General features: G+C 38.7%; 1 protein-coding gene across 3 annotated transcripts; it reads right to left on the bottom strand.

Moving 5' to 3' along the window:
* Positions 1 to 17,508: 17,508 nt before the first annotated feature.
* Positions 17,509 to 19,829, bottom strand: LOC21410081 (LRR receptor-like serine/threonine-protein kinase FLS2). Of its 3 annotated transcripts, none has more exons than XM_024173181.1 (2): positions 18,429 to 19,829; positions 17,509 to 17,962 (listed from the first exon to the last, which is right to left on the bottom strand). In XM_024173181.1, exons 1-2 carry the CDS (start codon positions 19,604 to 19,606, stop codon positions 17,797 to 17,799), a joined length of 1,344 nt encoding a protein of 447 aa, XP_024028949.1. In that variant the 5' UTR covers positions 19,607 to 19,829; the 3' UTR covers positions 17,509 to 17,796. The 3 variants fall into 3 exon arrangements, with proteins under 3 accessions (XP_024028949.1, XP_024028950.1, XP_010107876.1); XM_024173182.1 differs by having other exon boundaries at positions 17,906 to 17,982; positions 18,429 to 19,825; XM_010109574.2 differs by lacking the exon at positions 17,509 to 17,962 and having other exon boundaries at positions 18,332 to 19,825.
* Between the last annotated feature and the right edge of the window lie 4,250 nt (positions 19,830 to 24,079).

Here is a 24,079-nt window from a genome sequence, read left to right as displayed (position 1 = left end):
TGAGTTTGCTAAAGAAGCGTGGGATATTCTTTGAATTGCACATGAAGGTACGGATGCTGTGAAGTCTTCACAACTTCAAATCCTTACAGCCCGTTTTGAGCGTTTGTGTATGGAGGAAGATGAGTGTATTGCCGATTTTAACTCAAAACTTTGTAATTTTGCTAACTAGTGCTGGAACTTTGGACGGGCCGCCCGCAACCGCCCGAAAATACCGAGTTTTTGCCCGAGCCCGAGCTCGACCCGCCCAAAAAATTTGGGCAGCCCGCCCGAGCCCGAAAAATGCCTTTGGACGGGCCGCGGACTTATATTTGGCTGCTCGAACCCAGCCAAGCAGCCCAAGCCCGCCCGAATAGCCTGAATTTTTTTAAAATATTTTTTAATTTTTATAATTATTAAGTTAGTTTGTGTTGAAATTATATAAAATCAAAATCAACATTCAACAGACATTATTAACACAATTGAATAAATTAATCATGTATATTAAATTCGTAATTCATGATTGCCTTGTTAAAAACCTTACCAAGAAAAACCCAATTAGGATAAAAACTTGGCAAGGAAAAAAGAGTGCAATCATTTTGTGACGAATTACAAATTTTACAAACTTACAAAGTTATACAATTACAAATACAATGTCAAAAGTAAATACATATTTACAAATTACAAATTTATAATTTAATTTGAAGGTGAAGGATCGTCTTCAAAATTAAATGTTAATCGATTAAATTTATCGATCCATTCTTTACTTACCGGCGAAATTGTATCCTGTAGACGTTGATCGGCCCGATCCCAATCCTTAATGAAAACCAAGACTTCAACAATATCCCTTTACAATGTATTTCGGCGTTCCTCAAGTATTCTTTCTATCGTACTGCAGGCTTGTTCGGATGAAATAGTAGAGACTGTAATCGAAAATATATTCATTGCCAATCGAGTTAGGATTGGCCAAGTTAATGCCCGTGCCCTCTACCATTAAACTAAGTCAAACGATTTTGCCGTACTGTCGACTATTAAGCCTTCACTGAGATACGCCATAAGCTCGTTAAAGTTGCCGCCGCCCCTGCCGCTGCCACTTGTTGACGAAGATTCACTCATAGCTTCTGTTTGAGTTGTCTTCTTCTTCTTCTTCAACCTGAAAACATTCAAGGATGAATGCAGGTTTTCATCTTGTTATTGCGGTTCCTGTACTCTAGGAGGTACTCTAAACCTAATATCATATTTACTATAGATCAAATATATTTTTTCCTTTATTATTGGATATTGGTCCGAACAATTGATGCCTAAAAATTCACCTAAGTTTTCTAAACCATTTTCTAAACCTTCTAATTTTAATCTATGATAAAAAATAGTAACTAAACCATACAACAAAGGCAACTTAGACTAATATTTTATAAATTTCTTTTCCCTAGAATGGATATGAACTGCTAAGATTGGGTCCTTCCTATATTCGCTAAATAAAATACTAATTTGTAAAAGTTCTCCTAAAGTTAAAGGTGATGTTGGGTAATATGTTCCACTAAGTTTTAGAGTCACTTCATGAAACCTACCTAAATATTGATACAAAACTTCGACAATTTGTCAATCATATGCGTCTATATGTCCTACTTCTACTTTTGCACACATATAGTTTGTTATAGCATCCTTATAGGGGATGCGTTGTTGAAGCATTATGTAAGTCGAGTTTCATCTTATAGGCATATCTAACGCTAATGCTCTAGGAGGTATATTTAATGCTTGTAAGAACCTAAACCAATATTCTTGTCTTTGGTTACTACCTTGAATCCATGCAAGACAATCTCTAATTCTTTAAATGTGATTACTCATTTCTTTTAAACCGGATTTAACAATTAAATTAATTACGTGACATGCACAACGTTGGTGGAAAATAGTACCGTCACCGAATAAACTTAAATCATTTTCAAAGAACTCAATTACTTTTGTATTGGCACTAACATTATCTAATGTTACAGCCATTACTTTATCTCTTAATCTAAATTCGTCAATTACATTTAAAATGATATTATATATTAAATCCGCGCTATGTGATCCTAAACACATTTAAAACCTAATATTCTCTTATCTAAATCAAATCCTTTAAAGTAATGTCCGATTACAGCTAAATAATCTTTATTGGTAACGGCAGACCAAATATATGCCGCTAACGCAACGCACCCGCTAGTCGAGTGTAAAAGGTTTATTAATGCTTATTTTTCTTTTTTAAATAATTTTAATAAATCTTTTCTAAGAGTAGTTTTTGAAGTGAACTTTGCATTATGATTATGTACAACCTTAATATATCGTTGCCAATTAGGATGTTCTTCAAAACTAAGTGGTTGATCTAAAGCAGTTATCATTCGTGCAACTTCCATACGATCTACTTGCGAATTGTATTTCTAAGTGGTTAGACTACCACCATTGCGACCACGACCTCCAGTGCGTCCACCAGGGCTCGGACTAGTAGATTCCTGAGTAATAAATTCATTAGTGGGAAATTACCCTTCTTCCACATTGTGTTGGGCATCAACGGGAATATCACTATAATCAAAACAATCCATTATAAAAAAAAAGAGTGATTTGAGAGAGAATGCTTTAGGATAATGTGATAGTTTTTAGAAAAATTGTGATAGAGATTTGAGAGATTGAGAGAAATTGAGAGAGATTAAGAGAAATTGAAAGGGATTGAGAGTGTTTGAATGAGAAAAATGTGTGGGGGATTAGGGGTATTTATAGGAAAATTTTTAGGTTAAAAAATTAATTTTTTTTTCAAAAAATTCGGGGCGCAACAGCTACTTTAGGAATCGGCAGGTCGGTTCAGGCGGCAACGGTAAAAAAAATAGCCGATGGACGGGTTTTCAGGCATTCGGGCAGCTCAGGCATGTCGGGCATTCGGGCAAAATTTGGGTTTTCAGGCTTACTTTCGGGTTGGGCACCAACGGTCGGATTTTTGACTGTTTTTCAGGTAATTCAGCGAGTCGGCCGGTTCGGGCATTCGGGCAAATCGGGCTTGGCCAGAAAAATTCAAAAAAAACTCCGGCGGATGGTGGTTGACGGCGCCTACAAGGCGGTGGGCTCCGGCGTGGTGTCCAAATTCGAGCTGCCCGAGCTTGCATTTACCACTTTGGACGGGCCAACATATGGGCCTGCCCGTCGAGCCCAAAAAATTCAGGCAACGGGCCTGCCCGTCAGCCCAAAGTTCCGCCACTATTGCTAACGAAGCCTTCGCCCTTGGAGAAAAATATTATGACACCAAATTGGTGGAAAAGACCTTAAGATCACTTTCGGCACGCTTTGCTTACAAAGTGATAGCCATCGAAAAAGGAAAAAATGTGGAGAAGATGAGACTTGATGAACTCATAGGTAATCTTCAAACCTTTGAAATGAACTTTAAGGATAAAAAGAAAAGTAAAGGAATTGCTCTTCAAGCAAATTATGATGATATGTCCACCAAAGATGATACCGACGAAGATGAGGACTTGAGTGAGTCTCTTACTTTACTCGCCAAAAAGTTCAATAAAATACTGAGAAAGATCAACAAGAAAGGGTGATTTTGAGAGAATCTAAAGAACAAAAATTCTCAAAAGAAGAATTTTAACTCTCAACGGTTTGAAGAGAATAAAAGAAATAAGGGAATACAATACCGAGAATGTGAAGAATTCGAACATGTTCAAGTGGAGTGTGCAAACACTCTCAAGAGGAGAAACAAGGCTGCCATGTTGTCTACATGGAGTGATGATTCGGATGAAAGTCAAGAGGATGCAGATGATCACATCAGTAATTATGTAGCTTTTACTGTAAGAAATGAATTCACGGATAAATATTTATTTAGCACTGATAATGTTGTTGCAGAGTCTGTTGCAACAACGTCTGCAACAACCTCTGGTGGAGTTATTGATGATACAGATTTCGAGGATGAAACTGAAGATGACAGTGACAATGATGACCTAAATCTTGGGAAGATTCAGGAGGCTTATAAGAAGATGTACAAAAAATGGCTTGTTGTTTGCAAACGAAATAAATCGCTTGAAGATGAAGTTGTTGTCTTAACAAAGGAAAGAGATGACTTGAAGAAGGCTACAACAAATTATGAAATCTTGGCAACAAAGCATTAGAGAAAGCTTGCTAAGACCAGACTCGAATTGGGGCAGACCCAGAAGAATTTAAGGATGCTAAACTCGGGCACAATAAAATTGGATCACTTACTCTGACAACAAAAAACTTGTGGTGATCATTCAGGCGTTGGCTACAAGGGTCAAGAAATTTTTAAGAAGACTGTATTTGTGAAAGGAGCCACCAGTACTATGATGCAGTCCTTTAAGAAAGCTCGGGTAAGATCAGACAACAAGTTTGTTACAAAGCTTGTTGTAACAAGACAAGCAACATACAAGTTTGTTCTTATCTGTCACTATTGTAATTTGTTTGGCCACATTAGACCTAGATGTTACAAATACTTTAATGCTTTAAAAAGAGGTATGATCATTAATCCACCAAATTCTGCATTCACAAGAAGGACACCTAAAGCAAAGATTGATGTGCAAAATAAATTTATTAGACGTGTGTGGGTAAGGAAATATGATTTAAGGTGTCATGGGGCTTACACTTCTTTTAAAGTAGGTACTACTAACTTTGAGTATTGTGGTAATTGTCACTTCAAACTTTTGATAGGTGATAAAAGCAGTATGCATGGGAGACTATCATATTCAGGGGGAGTAAGACTCGTAGAAAATTCATGGTGAGTGATTTGCAGAAATCAATGAATTGGAACGTGATCTACAGGAATGTGTTGCACAGAGTGTTTCATCAGGTGTTGCAACACTTTCTGCGACATCAGTTTTATTTTGGCTTATTTTTGTCAAAAAGGGGGAGTAGGTAGTTCATGCAGAGTTTTTTCATGGAGACAATTTGCTTCTGACTTTACGAAAGTTATTTTGTTTCAGTTTTCATTTTTAATTTTACCAAAACAATGCCAAAGAAGGAGATTGTTGGGATTTATTTTCCAAATTCTGTATTGATTCTAATCGTTTTATAATTGACATTATTTTGGGAATAATCGGCTGGTTGATTACGTTTGAGAATAGATGTGCAGCTGGCAAGCTCTTTATGAAAGGTTTATGTAAGAATCTGGAAACTTAATTCAGTTACTGTTTTTGAAAAGTCAACTATTGATCTTAAGATGGTAAATTGTTAATTGGTGATTTGATTGATATTTGATTGAGTTTTGTAGCTGGATGATCTTCCTCTGTCTCCTAAGAACGTGTCCAGGTTCATATATCAATTTCGGAAAGGTTTCATAATTACAGCAAATTAATTCGGATTGGTTTTGAGAAAGTCGACCTTGATAACTATGTTGCAGTTATTGTTGCAACAAGGATCTACAATAGATTTAGTTCAACGAATTATTTGAAGAGGTCGTCAAGCTGTTATCTTTTTGTTTATTTATTCAAAGAGTCTCTCGGTTTTTGTCACACCCCCCAAATGGGGTGGGTGACGTGGAGCTTAATTAGAGGTTAATAAAGCAGATTTCTAAATGAGCCCCACTTAACCCCATTAAAATATAATATTAATTTTTAAATCCCAAGCCTCTGACAACACACATGACTCCACCCACAGGATATATGGCATTGTACATACATGAACATGTAAATAATCAATTACAACCGACATCAACCACAGTCTAGTAAATCCAAATATTACATAAGTTTACAGAATTCTCGATTCCTTACATTTATGTCAGAGGGTGAACACAGTCCTCTCTTGTTCTAACAGCAGCACAACTCATCTACTCCGTAGCAAATATCCAGCTATTGTGCACCGCTCATAGAATCTCCTGAGAGAGGTTTAATACATTTGAAACATAAAATGTGAGCGAAAGGCTCAGTATGATATAGCTTGAAATGACTGTATAATTAAATGAATAATAAATGAGCAACGAATAAATAAATGAATAAGTAAATAAAATAAGACATTCAGTTCCGACAGGCAGCCGGAACCTCACACTTTTTCTCAAAGGAAATATAACTAAAAATAACCATATTACAGGCATCAACAAGTAATTAGTACAAATTACTCACCTACCAAGTGCATCGCCTATCCGGACCGAGTTTCAAGTTCTGCCCCCGAGGATGCACTCCCCGCATCCTATCTAGGCTTACAGCAATATATTCTTACCGGTTCATAAGATCTCTTATCTTAAGAAATCATTCATTTAACATTATAAAATCGTTAATATAACCTCACGAACTACTCAAGCCGTGGGCCCCATGACTGGGCAAGCCATAAGGTTTCATGACTAAATAAGTCATGATTTTTAAAGAGTTTTTCTTTCGCAACCCAAACCCTTTTATTAAAACATTTCCAAGGCCGAAATCCTTTTTGAAAACAGGCTCACAAGAAAAAAGGGATAAAAATCCTACCTCGAATTTACCAAATTTGTGGCTAGCGGTGCACTATCTAAGCTTCCGCTTCCTCCAGTCACTCAGTCTGAAGCCTCAGCTATCACTGATACAAGACAACACTTTAGGATCAATTCTTATTTCTAAAGTAATCCAATCTCAATTATGAACCAAGATTTTCAATTAGTGTGCCATAATATGATTTCATGTTTCAAATTATCATTCCAAGGATTTCCACTTTCAAAACAAGAATTAAATATGCTAATCCACTTATCTCAAGTCACCAAATGAAGCTAATTTAGGTTCTCCTCAAAAAACAAGGGTCAAAACAGCAATTGCAGGCCAAATAGGGTCAAACACCGTGTCAACCGGTCGACTGGTGACAGAACAGTGCATCACCACCGGTCGACTGGTGGTGTGCAATCCGGTCAACCGGTGGCCTCAGTGTAGTCCGGTCGACCGATGAAGAATCCCAGTGCGAGAAAACTCGCGAAAATCAGTTTAAAAACCTGCAAATCCAGTCCTAAACCAAAATATTTCAATGGACAACCACTAGATCCGGATCTTAGGTCCTAAAACAAGTCCAAAGAACTCGAGATCTCTAATTTATACCCTAGTTTTACTCAAAATCCGTAAAAAAATTTTTGAACCAAAAATAAGTTTTAGAATCCGAAATCTAGAGATTCAAGAGAGGTTTTTCAGAAATCTTACCTTGAATCATTCTCTTGACGTTGAAAACGCTTTGAAACTTTCCTTTGGTTCGAATTTTGGTTGATTTTGAAGCAAACGGGAGAGAGAACCCAGAGAGGGAGTGAGAGAATGAAGAGAGAGAGGGAATGGTCTAAGAGAGACACGGGAGGAAAAAGAAAAAGGAAGAAAAAGAAGAAAAGAAAATGAAAAGAAAATAGACAGGTTCCAACATTTAAAAAAAACAGTCCAGAAATACGCTCATACACACTTCTAGATTAAAATAAAATTACTGAAAATATTTAAATGCCTTAAAATTATCTAAATTACACGTCAGAAACATTTATTAATCAAAACCAATTAATAAATTCAAATTCAACACACTATTAATTTTTAATTATCTCAATTAATCCCAATTAATTCTTCAAAATGTTACAATTTTATTATACACATTTTGATTAATTTTACTGAATTGTGAGAGTAGTGAACATTTATATTCAAGAGAGATAATTTAAGTGTTTTTGAGAAAAAAAAACTTAGAAAAATTCTAATGTTAAAAAATCGAGAGAATCTCGTTGTTCAAGTCCATTAAAAAATTACAAATTCATAAGCGTCTTCGTAAAAAGTAAGTCTCAGGTAGATTAAATTCAATTGAATTGTAAAAAAATTTTTAATAAATTGTTCATCATCTGAACGTGACCACACGGAGTAGATTGTGACCGAACCACGATATTATTTCTCTAATGTTCTTTTATTTTACGTCTCTGTATTATTTATATTATCTTACAAGTATTAAAAGACTCAAACCATACTAACATACCTGAAAAAATAATAATAATCATGCAATAGAACTCGAATGCACAAAAACACGAAATGAAAATAGAAAAAACAATTGAGAAAACAAAAAACTTCGAAGATTAACCCAGATTAGCTCCACAACACAACGAAAGAAGATAAAACGAAAAAAAAGGCATAAGAACACACCAGAAGAAGAGGAAATGAAAAAAACGAAAAAACGAAACCCTAAAAAAACGCAAGAAAAACAAAAATATGAAGAAAAGGGGAAAAACGGAATCAAAACATAAAACGCACGGTGAAAAATCCCAAAACGTCAAAGATTAAGCCAGATCAACTCCAAAAGACACCATAAGAAAAGAAGATAAAAAAATAACAGAAGACCGAAAGACAGAAGAAAAGTTACAAAGAGCAGAGCGAGAAAAGAAAAGAAAAAAAAATTGGCATAAAATGAAATCCTAAAAACAAAATGCAAGAGGAACAAAAACATGAAGAAAAGAAACATAAAAAGCGGAAGCAAAGCAGAAAACAAACGGTGGAAAAATCAAAAACCTCGAAGATTAAGTCAGATTAACTCCGCAACAGACCGAAAGAAAAATAATTTTTTTTTTTGAAAAAACAGAAAAAAAAAACCGACAAAGAAGCCTCAAACCCACAGGAAATAAAATCTAGAAGAGAAGAACAACATCAACAAAAAAAAAAAAATCCAACAGCCAAACTGACATCGACGCAGGAGAGAAGAGAAAAACCGCGAGAGGGAAAAAAAACCAGACAGCAAAGCGCGTGAGAGAAGAGGAAGAAGAAAGAGCTATAGTAGCCAAGTGTAAACAGCACGGGGAAAAGAGAAAGACGTGTAGGTAGATGGAGAGCACAACACGGGGAGCAGAAAAGTTGTTGTAGCCAGCTGGAGGCAACAGTACGGAAAAAGCAAGAAAAAAAATGAAAAAGCACGTGTCTCAAGGAGAGTAAAAAAAAAAAAAAAAAAATCAAAGGCGAAAAAGGAAATTCACTATTCAAAGAACATTAAACTTCGACCTTCTATAGTAGTATTGTATAGTAATTAGTTAGATATTTACATGTAAGATTGTACAGTATCATAATGGTAAATCACATATTTATTATGTGAATTTGTAATTGATAAAAGATGTGTTCATGATTATTAGTTCTCTAAAGAGACCAAGACAGTGACCTAATATGGGCGGTTTTGTATGTGTCGTGCTACGAGTGACACATGATTGTAGTGTGTTGTACCAAGTGACATTTTTTTTTTTTTTGCCCTTTCCTTTTAAAAAGGCATATTGCCCCGATTTACAACTACAGGAGAGATATTTTAGAGGAAAAAAGAAAATTGTACAAGCAGGATGATTCCAATATGTTTTATTAAAAGAATTTGCTGCCCCTCAAAAAAAGGAAAAAAAAAATGCAGCCGGTACCATGACCATGTGTTTCGAGATCTAATAGGATATCTCTTGTCTGAATTCTAAAGTAAAATATATGATTTTTTGAATGGGAAATTGCATTCAAACAATTAACACGATACACTAACAACAATCACATTTAAGGTTCTAATTGAAAAAACTCTTCACATCGAGATAAGCTTCTAAACTTTGAAAGGACAGATTATCAAACTACACAAAGAGTGAACATCAGCACCACGACTTGGAAAAAATTCTAGCCAGACTAACAATTCCACACTATGGGAAAACAAACAACCAAAATTAGGAGGTTAGAAAACCACCTATGTTATTCAAAACAAAGCCGAACACACATTGGAGGCCAACAACAAAATAGAAACACACTAAAACTAAACGGTGAAAAAATCAACGCCTTTATTTAACAAACACACAAATTAAAATAAGAGGGCATAAGCTAAGTGACAACGGTAAGATCTCCGATAACACGCCAACCACCACCACGGACGAGCAAAGAGGGCACGATAAAGCCAATAGCTTGAAGAGAAGCTGGAGTAGAGCCGAGCCAGTGACATTGCCTCCAACCTCCGCCTACAAGGGACCACGCCCAGCCCATGGGGCCGCCGCCTAACCAGGGCCGAAGCCCCAAGAACGAAGTGACGCCAGAGCACCCACAAGGCCCACACCTGCGAAGAGAGACACGACCACTCCACCTCCATCGCTGCCATCTCCAATCGTCCATTCGACCACCAACCCCCTGTAAGGAATCACTATGTTGAAGGGACCAAACTCTAAGGGCTTGAAAAGCCCCCACCAACGCCTGTTTCTCCCTCCCCATCCACGATTCTGTCGACACCTTCTCAAAAAGATCCATGCTACTACACTTGATAACCCTCCCCGGTGCCAAGAGTTCGGAGCACCACCCAAGGGCGGCTCCGGACTCCGGCCCCTTGGAACCTACAGTAGAGGTGGCAAAGGAAGCCTTAGCAGAACAAAGGAAATCCTAGCTCCTAATTTTGACCTCGATTTCAACTTGATTATTGATAATTAGTGTTTGTTCTTAATAAATCATTGGTTAGTTAATAATTAGTTTACTAAAAAGTATATGAAATCTAAAGTAAATCAACCTTACTTTTGATTAAAAAAAAAAAAAGTAAACAAAGTAACCAACCTTACCAAATCAACAACCAATTTTGGTACCCTACCTAAATTTGGTGATTCTCTAACAAAACTGGAAATTGCTATTATATGGTTGAGTTCTTCCATGATTGCGTTAACTAATCCATTAGTTATCGTTTGGTATTTAATCAATATCATAACATACAGTTTTGTTTTCTTGGAACCATAAAATACACTTTAAAACAACTGTATCGAATATTGAGTCTTCAAAACAACTTGTTTATTTCTTAATATTTAGTTTTCTATATACTGTTTAAAAGAAAATTACTTTATTAGTAAGATTTTAAGAGTAGTTGTGTCTTTTGAGTCATTAATGTGATTTTTTTTAATGTGATTTGTTATAAAGAGAGGGATCCTTTTGTACAAACACAAGGTGGAAATCGGCATTTGGCGAACTCACAAGAGATATTTGATTATATAAGAAGATATTTTAGTAATTAATTGGCAAGTACTTTCATATTTTTAAATTTAGTAAATATCGAAAAAAATGAATTGAATTGTGTCTCATTCTACTATCTAATAAGTAAGTAAACACTATAAAAGACATCAATAATCTAAAATCTCATTCTTTACTTTGGTTTTCAAACCCATCAATTTTTGTATTGGACAAACATTTCCTGAGAGTTTTAATAATTAAACTACAGAGAAATGGTAAAGATTAGCATGTATCCTTGTAGGTTATGTCAAAACCACACATTACAGAACTACTTATATCAATGAATTAGTTAAATTATTAGAAGATGAGTGTTTTTCTTTTTTTTAAAAAAAATTTTTTAAATTTTTAAAAAGGGGGGTTTTTTTTTTTTTTTTAAAAAAAAAAAAAAAAAAAAAAACCCGCCATCGCCTTGAGACAAACCAAATTCGTGTGTTATTGTTTATGATCAGTGTTGGTTGCCAATCAATTAAGAACTCTAATTGAGATTAGTTTGTGTATGTAAATTAACAATCTTCAGCTTCATTTAAAAAATGTCAACCCGTGTAGGAAATATATTATTTATTCCCTATTGGGACGTGCTAAACAGCTTTTTGTTTTTTATTTACAGAAAAGGAAAAAAATAGTGATAATATAATATGTCACACTGAGAAAACGACAATGGTGCTCAAATATTTTAGGATAAGATAAATGATAACTATAAAAGCTACTAAAACACATTGCCAGCTTGTTAAAATGTTAAAAAATGGGACAAATTCTCTGGACCAAGATCCCATACTCAATAAATACTTCTTTGATCTTTTTTTTTTTCTCAATAATTAATGACTTAAGATGTAATGCAACAATCATGATTCATATGCAAGTTCAAAGCTTAAACTTTAGTAGAAACAATCCTCTATTATATAGCAAGAAAACTAGATTCCTATCTGAGACCACTTTTTTATTTTTCACCTTTTTCTTTTTCACTGATTCTCTCCTTTTCTGTTACCACTAGCATCAAAGATGAATTGAAAGTAACATAATGGAGGAGGTGCAATTGCCTATAATGGGTCCCCCGCTTTCTTTTTCTTACCAACAGGTGGTTGGATGGAAAGGTTTTTTTTTTTTAACTCTGTTATAAATCAATTTTTTAACTGTTAAATTTAATTAAAATTAATGAGATTAAAAAAATATATAAAATAGATATTTTTAAATACAAATATGATAATTAAAAAAGATAAAATTACTGATAGTTTTATTTTTTTAATTTTACGGGAGAAACTCTTTTTTTTTTTTTTTTTTTTTTTTTTTTTTGGGGGAAAAAAATTTTTTCCTTTTTTTTTTTTTTTTTTTTTTTTTTTTTTCTGAGTGGAAAGAAATTATCTCCTTTATTTGTATACTTCTCTTCTATATAGTAGTATAGTAATGATAGTATTCACTGGTGGTCTGTTGAAACTCTATTTGGCTGGAGGATGTCATCAAAAAGAAGAAAACCCACTCAAGCTCTCGAATTCTAGTTTCTTTTTTAAAACAAATTTTTATCATTGACTATAATTTCTTGTTTGGCTACAAAAATAAAACGGAAGTTCTCTAATATGTTATAAAAAAAGGCCGCACATTTTATTGACAGCGTGTGACTGTAAATTCTTATATTTTCATGTGATTCTATCTTATTCACATTATCACATACTATTTACTTTTTAATACAACTTTAACATCTCTAATGATCTTTTTTTTTTTTTAATGGCCTTTCTTTCACATTATCAAAAGCGTAATTACAGACATAGATATCCTGCCATAGAGGTCAACAAATGACAGACCACATGAATCTTCATCTTGCATTCTCGTGTGAAAACTTTTAAGAGTGCCTAGAATATCCCAGTCGGCAGACAGCAACACATATTAAATGACAAACAGAAATGTAAAAATTGGAAGCATTATTATTTTAAAAACTGTTTCAAAGTCAAACAAAGCCATGAGCTTTGGACCAGGACCATTAAACCGGAACCAGGAACAAAACAAAATATTAACAGCTCATTCGTGTTTCAACTCTGCTTTAGGTCTTACACTCGGCACAGGATAATAATAAGTAATTTACAACGGTGGTCCTTAATTCTTTAGGAGGTGACATTTTAGTCCATTTTTTTAAACTTTTAGTAAAATGATTCCCAAACTCTTAAAACATTAACAATTAAGCCCTTTCTGTTTCGTCAAGTTTTTAACAAAAATCATTCATGTGTCAAACATGTGATCTACTGTAGAGGGTATTTTAATAAAATGACAATAATTTATAATTTAATAAAAATAAAAAATAAAAAACATTAAAAAAAAACTACTCTAATCACTCTATTCCCCTTCCTCACATTAAGAGCTACTCCAACCTGCCCACTTCCACACTCATCATTGTTGTGTGGGAAAATATACGTTGCCACGTCAGAGACGGCCTACCCTTCCAAGGAGGAGAGGCCTCCAGACGGCCGACCCTTCCAAGGAGGAGAGGCCTCTAGACAGCCAACCCCTCCAAGGAAGAGAGGCCTCCAAGAAGCAGATTCTTAAACCTGCCAAGAGCCCTAAGGGGCATCCATGAGGCCGACGCCTCCAAGGAGGAAAGGCCTCCATGAATAAGGTTCTTAAATCTGCCAAGAGCCCCAAGGGGCATCCGAACGGCCAACGCCTCTAAGGGGGAGAGGCATCCATGAGGCCGACCCCTCCAAGCAGGAGAGGCCTCCATGAAGAAGGTTCTTAAACCTGCCAAGAACCCCAAAGGGCATCCGAACGGCCGACACCTCCAAGGAGGAGAGGCCTCCATGAGGCCGACCCCTCCAAGGGGGAGAGGCCTCCATGAAGAAGATTCTTAAATCTGCCAAAATCCCCAAGGGGCATCCGAACGGCCGACTCCTCCAAGGAGGAGAAGCCTCTAGACGGCCGACCCTTCCAAGGAGGAGAGGCCTCCAATAAGCAGATTCTTAAACCTGCCAAGAGCCCCAAGGGGCATCCATGAGGCCGACCCCTCCAAGGAGGAAAGACCTTCATGAAGAAGGTTCTTAAACCTGCCAAGAGCCCCAAAGGGCATCCATGAGGCCAAACCCTCCAAGGAGGAGAGGCCTTCATGAAGAAGGTTCTTAAACCTGCTAAGAGCCCCTTCCATGAGGCCAACCCCTCCAAGGAGGAGAGGCCTCCATGAAGAAGGTTCTTAAACCTGCTAAGAGCCCCTTCCATGAGGCCAACCCCTCCAAGGAGGAGAGGCCTTCATGAAGAAGGTTCTTAACCCTGCCAAGAGCCCCAAGGGGCATCCATAAGGCCGACCCCTCCAAGGAGGAAAGGCCTTCATGAAGAAGATTCTTAAATCTGCCAAAAGCCTCAAGGGGCATCCGAACGGCCTACTCCTCTTGGAGGAGAGGCCTCCAGATAGCCAACCCTTCCAATGAGGAGAGGCCTCCAGACGGCCGACCCCTCTAGGAGGAGAGGCCTCTAAGAAGCAGATTCTTAAACCTGCCAAGAGCCCCAAGGGGCATCCATGAGGCTGACCCCTCCAAGGAGGAAAGGCCTCCATGAAGAAGGTTCTTAAACCTACCAAGAGCCCCAAAGGGCATCCATGAGGCCGACCCTTCCAAGGAGGAGAGGCCTCCATGAAGAAGATTCTTACATCTGCCAAAAGCCCCAAGGGGCATCCGAACGGCCGATTCCTCCAAGGAGGAGAGGCCTCTAGACGGTCGACCCTTCCAAGGAGGAGAGGCCTCCAGACGGCCGACCTTTCCAAGGAGGAGAGGCCTCATAGGAAGCCGGCCGTATAAACATGGGTCCACTTTTTCAGAAAGGCACTTGAGTGGGCAAGGGAGTTACGTCTGGGTTTTAAGAATGTCAGTAATGCAGGCATTAATTACAAGCCCATAAACCACCCTTTAATGGACGGTGGATGATTAAAGGGGGATGTGCATAGCCGCAATATGGGATAAATTGGATGAGTGAACAGTGAAAAAGGTGGTGATAGGCTATGGGTCTGGGTTCATAGGCTAGTAGGCCACTCAAGTGGATGGCCCTACCAAGAAAAACCACCCATGAAGTAATCTCTGGGCTATAAAAGGGGCAAGGCCCCGAATGGAAAGGGGAGAGGATTTTGGCTATTTTTCATATGTAATCAGAGAATAGAGAGCTGATTCTATGTAATCCAAAAAGAGTCCAAGGGAAATACAATACACAAGTGGATGTAGCTCTTCATTAACAGAGTGAACCACTATAAATTTCGTGTGTCCTCTCATTCAAGCATTACACTCATATTACTTTCAACACAAAGCTTATTCAAACACTTCACAAGCATTATTTTCAGTATATAACCAGTATTAGGCCAGTAACCCTACGAGATACCAAGGGGTGACCCGGCGTGATCCTGTTGACGAAATTTCACCGTCAACAATCGTCATCACCACCACCACCTCCTTCAAATCCCTCACATTTAATTTCCCAAATCCCAAACCTTCTCTCATCTCGAAGATAACCACACAAAAAAATCCTAATAAAAAAACCAAGTTTCACTTCAAACCAACTTCAGAGCTGATCTAAACATAGAAAAAAGTAAATAGCATCACCCATTCAATTTCCTTAGGATCCGTTTAGTTCGCTGATTCGAGTTGAGATGTGATTTTATGTGAGAGTTTTTTACTGTAGTAAAAAAGTTAGATGTGACTGTTTTTGAGAACTTTTTACTGTAATAAAATTTGAATTCTAAACTCAAATCGATGAAATGAACGGGACCTTAGTTATCGAAAAACATCCAAAAAAAAACCCACAAATAAGAAACCAAATTTGAATGAGGTGATGATCAATTTTTTGGCTCTGCGTTAAGGAAGGGATTAAAGGTGCTACCATACTTCCTGTCTCGAACCTAGTGTCGTCGCCACCATCCACGGCCAAATGGAAAGCTTCTCCATGGAACCTTTGCAGATCTACTCTTCCACCTCCACTTCCTCCCGTTTAGCTTCCTTCGGGCTCCGTCCATCGTGCCTCCCCCTGAAGCTCCCAACCCCAAACCTATCCTCTCCGATGAGCATCTTCATCCACTTTGTTGATCTCCAGCATCGACTCCAGTCACCCAAGACCACCACCCAAAAAAACCCAAATATACTGAATAAAAAAACGTAAAATACTTGTGCTTCTTGCTCAAATAGAATTATGGGGTATTTTGGTGTTTTTGATGAAAAAGAGTAAACTTGTTGGTCACTTGTACATAACTGTTTAAAAGGTAACAAAATCAAACGAAATGGGCTTAATTATCAATATTTTGAGAGTTTAAAGATCATTTTGTTAAAATTAAAATGTCAAATTAACCCTATAAATAAAATAAATAAATCTGCTTTCGGTCGACAACACATTTTCCAAAAAAACCAAAATCTTTTCATTGTTTAGTTGAGAAATGCCATCACCACGTTCTATAACAGCGCGTAAGCGTAGGAAAGTATTCTCTACAATATGTAATGGACAACGTCAACAGCAATCATGCCTGAATGTTTCAGTCGCACTTTTTGAGACTCTAATCGAACTCCCAAGTATCTTTGGATAGATGTTTAGGTTTCTTCCTCTTACCGATTTAAATTTAAAATTTATATTTTATTAAAATATAAAATTTTTTAAAATAATTACATTTAATTTTTATATTATAATAAAAAATTATAATATAAAATTATATCTCAATTTAAATTAAAAATTTAAATTAACGAATTAAATATACTTTTAATTTTTTTAATGAATAAATATACATTATGCAGTGTAACTAACCTAGATTGTTAGTATTGGAGAGTTTCAACACTTTCAAGATACCAGAATACCCATCCCGTCCACAAAATATCCGTGAATCAAAATCTTAAGATTTGGAATATATATTCAAATTATGATTTGTATTTATTAGTAGAAACTTTGTAAAAGAGAAAATTTTAAAATTTAAATTCTTTATGAGATAAAAAATACTGTAACAAAACTTAAATTTGAATTTGAGTATATATCCTAAACAAACTCTTAGGTCTCGTTCATTTCACCGATTTGAGTTTTCAGTTTTAGGTTTCTACAGTAAAAAATTCTCAGAAAATGTCACATCTAACTTTTTCTATTACAGTAAAAAACTCTCAGAAAATGTCACATCTCAACTCAAATTAAAAACTTAAATCCATAAAGTGAATAAGGCCTTCCATCGATGTCAACATCTTCATCACCTTGTTTATAAGCAATATTATGTACCAATTTTTGTACCTAATCAAAATATTCAGGCCTCAATTTAAAAGCTCACAAACTCTAGAAAGAGGCCCACAATATTTCAGACCATGTATGTTGTCTAACAAATTGAATAGTCAACAAGAGTCGTCGGCACTCATGCTTATCATATGTTAATGTCAAGATAATGTATTGATTAAGCTCTAAGTCATCCAAGGTTAGCATATGGTTGGTCCACACATGATTGGTCCACACATGAGTAGTGATTTTAAGACCCCACCACAGTCAAGAACAAAACATCATCAATGCATTATGTATATTGTTGACGGTATTTTTCCGACAACTCGTAATTATCTCTCCCAACAATACTCATGGTTCAATCAAAGATAAAAACTGAAAAATAATGTAAAGGAGACAATAATTTTATAGTGGTTCGGCAATAATTCTTTGTCTAATCCACTTGTGCATGCACTAATGTTTTAACTGGTTACAAGCTCTCTTTCTTTCGTAATTGAAATGGCATCTAACCCATTTTTTAGGTTTTATTGGCTCTATTTATAGGCCTTTACATGTGAATGTGTATTCTCCGTTCTCAAGGAGGAAGCCATCCTCTGTCCTCGGTAAGCATGAGAGTAGGTAGATTTTTATGATGACTGTCCCGGGGAATGCGGCTGATCCTTCCTATCTGCCGCCTGACCCTCTGACTTTTGCAGTAGTAGTCGAATCAGCACTCCCCTCCTCGAGTTGACAAGACAGCTGGTGGAGAGAGACGAGAGTGATACCCCGGCGCCGTGGCCTCCGGGCGCTGAGTCATCGCGCCCGGCGCCCCTTCCCACGCATGATCTCTCGGCGTAGATAGTGACGTTCCCTCGGCGCCAGCGACAGATCCTCTGTGAACACTCATTGGCGTCTGTTATTCAAGAGGGTGGCCGATCTCTCGACCATGGTGTAACATATATCAACGGAAAAAAAAAGAAAAGTAAGAAGAGAAAAGATAATGTACTCTGAATCTCTGATCTATAGTTTTCGTGTGAAAATGTTGTATTATATATAGTCTAAAAAGCAAGTTTTGGCGCTAAGCTTCCAGTTTAAGTGATTAGAGGATCGATACAAATCTTTTTTCAATTTGTTTTGCTGGAAAAAGCAGAGAATCAATAATATATTTATATTCTCAAGCATACATCTTATGAACTGTGTACAAATATTTTTTAAAAAAAATACACAATTTGCTACATTGTAAAAAGCATTTTACATTTTTTATTCACTTTATAGATAATTGAAAAATAATAAAAATAAAATAAATAAATAAAAAGTATATCAAACATTTGACTGACAAAATATCGGACGCTTCAAGACCTTGGTTTTCCCCTTCCACCGTAGGCTTGCTTGCATATCCCGCTTGGTTTCTGCGAAGGCAGGCACAGCTGCGACGAAACTGGACATCCCCACAGGCAATTATCCCCCAAGCTGCCGGAGACCCCGGATTTACCGCCAAAAAATCCAGCCGGCGGTTGTCCGATTAAGAAATTCCCGTCCAAGTAAAGCCTCCTCAACGACTTCTTCTGCCCGTACTCCAATGGGATCTTGCCACGTAGCCGGTTGTACCGAAGCGAGAGCGACGACAGCAGCGGGTAATCCGCGAATTTGGCGGGCGCGTAACCGCCGATTCTGTTGAACCCCAAATCGACGGCCACGAGGTCGCTGGCCGATCCGGGAGGGCTCGAGATCTCGATACGCGTAAGGCTGTTATTGGCCAGGTCGACCTGCTGGAGCGAAGGGAGCAAGAAGAACCAGCTCTCCAAAGTCCCGGTGAGCGAGTTCTCGCTGAGTTCGACGACTTCCAACTGAGTCAACTCACCAAACGACGATTTTGAGATCGATCCGGAGAGCGAATTCCCCTTCATGGCGAGCTCAAACAAGTTCGGCGGAAGCTTGGGGATGGAACCAGCCAGCTTGTTGAAGCTCAGATCGAGCCTTCGCAAACCGGTCATGGAGTCAATTCTTTTGGGGAGAAATCCGGAGAGAGAATTACGCGAAATGTCCAAAGAGTCGAGAAACTTGAGCTTGGTAATGGAGGAAGGGAGAGAACCGGAGAATTTGTTGGATCGGAGAGTGAGGGTTCGGAGATTGAGGAGGGAGGAAATGGAGGAGGGAATTTGGCCAGAGAAATTGTTGTCGGCGAGGTCGAGGGCGGTGAGTTGGGAGAGTAGGGAGACAAGTGGGGTGAGGGAGCCGGAGTAGCCGACGGGGTCGAGGGTGATCTGGGTGATGTGAGTGGAGTCGGGGGAGCACGTGAGGGCGCACGTGAAGTGGGTGCGGCGAGGGGAGGCGCAGGGGTCGGCGGCGGCGAAGTCCCAGGAGGCGAGGCAGGACCAGGAGGGTATGGAGGAGGGGTTGACGGCGGATTTGAAGGCCTTGAGGGCTGAGATGTCGGAGGGAGAAGTGAGGGCGGAGACGACAACGTTTTTGGTGGTGGTGGTGGTGGTGGTGGAGAGGAGGAGGAGAAAACAGAGGTGGTTAATGAAGTTGGACATTTTTTTTTTATTTTTTTTTGTGTTTTTGAATTGAGGATTGTGATGTGTGTTTGGAGGGGAGAGAGAGGGAGAGGGGTTTTAAAGTTTGAAGGAGTTTATTATGGGAGGTGAAATGGACGTGTTGGAGGTAGACCGGAGGGGGGGCAGTGATGTAATGTCAAACAGGATTCGCTCGCTTCTCTAGCTGTAGAGCACTCACAATTTGGGTTGGTGATGCGCATAACACGTTGTGAATCTTTGATATTTTATTCATTTTATATGCTCCGAAATTTGAAGAGAGTTTGTGATCGATATGTCTATAAATATTGTGTATTTAATTTATTGAGATTTGTAATATATTAATAGATAAAGTTTTTTATTTATTAAATTTATATAAAATTATATAAAAATAAAAAAAATATATAAATTTAATGATTAAAAAAATTTAACTTATTAATATACTAAGTGCACATGAGAATCTCTCTTATTTTTTTGTATTTTATAAAACATAATAAATATTTTTATATTTATTTACAATGCCTTTTCATTCAATCACAAATTTCCGTATTAATTTTTAGATTGACCAACACATAATGTCTTGTAGTTTTATTCATTTTTAGATTGATTAACACATAATTTCATGTAGTTTTATTCATTGATGTTAGGCTTCTTAAAAAATTAATATGGAATTTGATAACTGTTTTAAACAATTGTTTTAACAATTAAATAATTATTTAATAGTTTGATTTATGAATGTCCATGCTAAAATTTTATTGTGTATGACACAAAATTGCTCATATTCAAAAATCACACCGTTAATTTTTTAACAGCTAAAACTCATATAAGATTTGTAAAATTACGCTATTAATAGTGTAAAATTTACGAGTAACAAAATTTAAACCATATTTGTTCCCTTTTTAGGACTACCCATAGGTCATAATTATATTTACCGTTTGATTAGAATCAGTGATAACTGTTTTTTTCCATCATCAGTAAAAGCAATTGTTTTAATAATTAAATAGTTATTTAATGGTATGATTTATGAATGTTCATGCTAAAATTTTATAGTGTATAACACAAAATTGCTCATATTTAAAAATTATACCGTTTGTTGATGGTCAAATTTCGTCAACAGAAATACGTCGGATGACCCTCTGGTATTCCGTTGGGTTACCAGCTATAAATTAACTGTATATTTGAATTTATGCTATGAAGTGTTTTCTGAACATGAATGTAACACTTAAATAAGGGAACACACGGGATTTATAGTGGTTCACCCTGTTAATGAAGGGCTACATCCACTTGAGTAGGGTATATTTATTTTGGACTCTTTACAATTTACATGCACCCTCTCTCTCTCTTCTCATGCCTTTTTCCCAGAGTCCTCTCCCTTTCACGTATGGGGCTTTGCCCTTTTTATAGCCCGAGCTTCCTTCGTGGGTGGTTTTTCTTCGTAGGTGGAAGTACTCGAGTGGCCTACTTTCTAGGCTAAACCATAGCCCACTAATCACTTTTTGACTGTTCACTCAGCCACTAGGTCTTCTATTACAGCTATATGAATTCATGTAATCTCTTGCCACCCACTGCAGGGCGATTTAAGGGTTTGTAATTAATGCCTGCACTGCAGACACCTCGGAGGTCTCACGTTTATACGATCGGCGCTGTACCGTTGCGACAGAGTCTAGGCGCATAGCATAAAGTCAGATCTTCTTCTCGGACGAGCCTTGTAGACGTCGAGGGTTAATGGGGTCGGCGGCCCAAACAGTCGACGCCCATGTCCACGTAACCACTGTGGGGCCACGTGGCGTGCCTTTGTTGGCCGACATGTCCAAAGCGTATTTTCTGGTACAACATATGCCCCCCAGGTCAAGGCTTTCCTGTGGATTGCCTCGAGCTAGGCTGGGACCTTGCCCTGGTGCTTCATTTTGTCTGCCTCGGGTGCGGAAGCCTAACTCCGAACCTATGTCATGATGGCACTGTCACCTCAAGAAATGTAAACGTCCCGTCGGTCCAACTACCGCGCTGACGTAGCCAACCTTTTAACTTGGATGAACTTGGGCCGTTGGATAAGGATCCTCTCAGTTTCCCGCTTTCGCCCTAATCGTGGGATCCAGGCCTTATGCCCCCGCCGTTGGATGTGCTTGCGTATGATCGAACGGCTGGGGTTTGAATGCCGGTTCATTTATAGGTGCTCGATAGGCCCAAACTTCCCCAAACTTCTTCTGCTTTGTCGAGACTCTGTGTAAATCTTCCCAAGACTCGTCGCGTTCCTCAGCGAAGTTTCTTCCCGAGCTCGCGCCTTCATCTCGTTTTCAAACCTCTGGTAAGTATTTCCTGCTCGTTCCTCCTGTTCTTATTACGTTTATGCTTTCCTGGTTCCTGGTAGATTCTCTGAATAGGAGGGAATGGCTGAAAACTTGGTATGATAGGAGTATTTAGAAATCATTCTGACCTTTATTCACAGTTTTTGAGTAACCATTGGGGGTTTTGGGCAGTCTCGGGTCTGTTCAATGATTCTGGGCTCATCTTGAATAGTCACCATTGTGTTTGAATCGGTCGGTGTCTTTAGTTGAATAGTCGACGGCTTAGTTAAATGGTCGTCGTTCTAGTTCCTAGCCGAACTAACCAGGACCTAAAACTAATTTCCCTTCCCTTCGACTGATAGGACTGACCTTAGGTTTTTTCTTCACAGTAATGGCACCTAGAAGAAGACTACGTCGAAGGGGCGTTCTTGTCATAAGGCCAAATCCGTCCCCAGCTGCGGAGTCTCCCTCCATTCATACCGCCAGCGACCCCCTCTTAAGGGATGTCGAAGACTACGTCCTAAACCTGAGGGACGACGAAGATAGCATTGACCGGATGGTCGACGAGGATGGCGAGGGAGGTACCGCCAAGGCTTCATCTTCTGGGGGTTCCCTGATCGGGGGCTCCGCCTTTGGAATTAGTGGTAGGGACACAAACGTCCCGGTCACCTCAGTTGGGCTAGACAAGGATCGACTGTGGTTTACAGCCGACTTCGTGGAACCAAAGACCTGTGATAGGGACATCCTCCACGCATACCAAAATGGGTGCGTGGATGGTTGCTGGTTCGAGTTCCTCCTGCCAGACCCTAATCATAGGGCAAGTCAGCCTCCCCCAGGGTATCTATCGGTATATACCCGGGCTTTCACTGCGGGGATGACCCTCCATGTTCATCCGTTCATGAAAGACTTTTGCGAACTCCACGGTGTATCCCCCACACAACTGGCGCCAAATTTCTAGTACATTTTTGCCAGTATATGGGTACTTTGGAGAAAAAAGTTCGAGGTAGAGTTGCCTCTGGACGAATTTATGTTCCTATATAAACTTTACCAAGTCCCCAAGTGTGAGGGATGGTACTTCCTGGGTAGCTATGGGCAGTCGGAGCCCAGATTTGGAAGGCTAATAAAGGGGCTACCGTCTTCGTCTCATGGGTGGAAGCCCATGTTCTTCCTGGTCAAGGGCATGTTTGATGTCCATCCTGGGGACAGGCCCTTTAAAAGAAAAGGGGTAAAAAGGTCTTTCAGGATGCTTGGTACATATCCTCGACCGCCTTTCCTCTCGTCGTTATGTTATATCGCTGACCCTAGTTTCTTGTGCAGTCTCTCAAGATCGTCCCCAGCTTGCGGGCAATAGGCTCGCCCGGATTGAGGAGGCTTTCAACTATTCAGAGGACGAGCGTCATATCAGAACCCTTCTGACGCAGGAGAACTTAGAGCAAACCGGTCTCCTACTAACTCTCCCTGACTTGGACGATACTAACGCCGTCAAGGAGTTTTTTCATTTTACTGCCGGCGGTATGCTTTTTTGTTTTTTTTTACTTAGCCTTTGCCTGTTGCAGAGATGAAGATCCTTGGCTTGCGCGTCCCAGGAGATAAGAGGTGTTCAAAGAAAAAGAAGACTCAGGATTTGTCAAGCGAAGCTGGTGACGTCATTTTGCGGAGGCAACGGGTCGAGGAACCCTCTTCTCAGGAGACGCCGAGGCGAAAGAGGCCTCGTCATGAGGAAATCCCTACCGCGGGCACTGAATCCCTACCAGTAATTGATACTACCGATGCTCCTGAGGGTTCTGAGGCCCTTCCAGGGGAAGAGACCGTGTTACTTCCTAGGGTGAGGGTCTTTGACCCAAACTTCATAGTAACCGACGTTTCTTGGGGCCAAGTAGATGCTGCGATGAATTGCCCCCACGTTTCTCTCTCCTCTTCCAGGCCATGTACGAGTTCTTCTTTGAGCCAGATTAGGACAACGCTCGCCGTCTCTCCTTGCTCGATCGTACCCGTCGGCAGATCTCCCTCCAGATACATGTAAGTTCCTTTCAGCTAAGTAAAGTAGGTTGTATTTGTGTAGGCATCTTTTTCTAACTTCTTTGTTTCTGACAGTCCCTCATCCTTTCCCTCCTTAATTATCTTGAGATGGTTAAGATGGATGAGAGGAGCCAGGCGATGGATCGTACTAAATAGCGCTTGAAGACTCTTC

Source organism: Morus notabilis, unplaced genomic scaffold, assembly GCF_000414095.1.
Source record: "Morus notabilis unplaced genomic scaffold, ASM41409v2 Scaffold45, whole genome shotgun sequence".
Lineage (NCBI taxonomy): Eukaryota > Viridiplantae > Streptophyta > Magnoliopsida > Rosales > Moraceae > Morus > Morus notabilis.
This window is presented reverse-complemented; position numbering and strand designations above follow the sequence as displayed.

Coding starts and splice junctions, on each gene's coding strand:
- LOC21410081 (XM_024173181.1), bottom strand. CDS start 19,606: ATGTCCAACTTCATTAACCACCTCTGTTTTCTCCTCCTCCTCTCCACC. Junction 17,963..18,428: donor GGTGGAAGGGGAAAACCAAG/GTCTTGAAGCGT, acceptor GAGTGTTCACAG/AGGATCTGTCGCTGGCGCCG.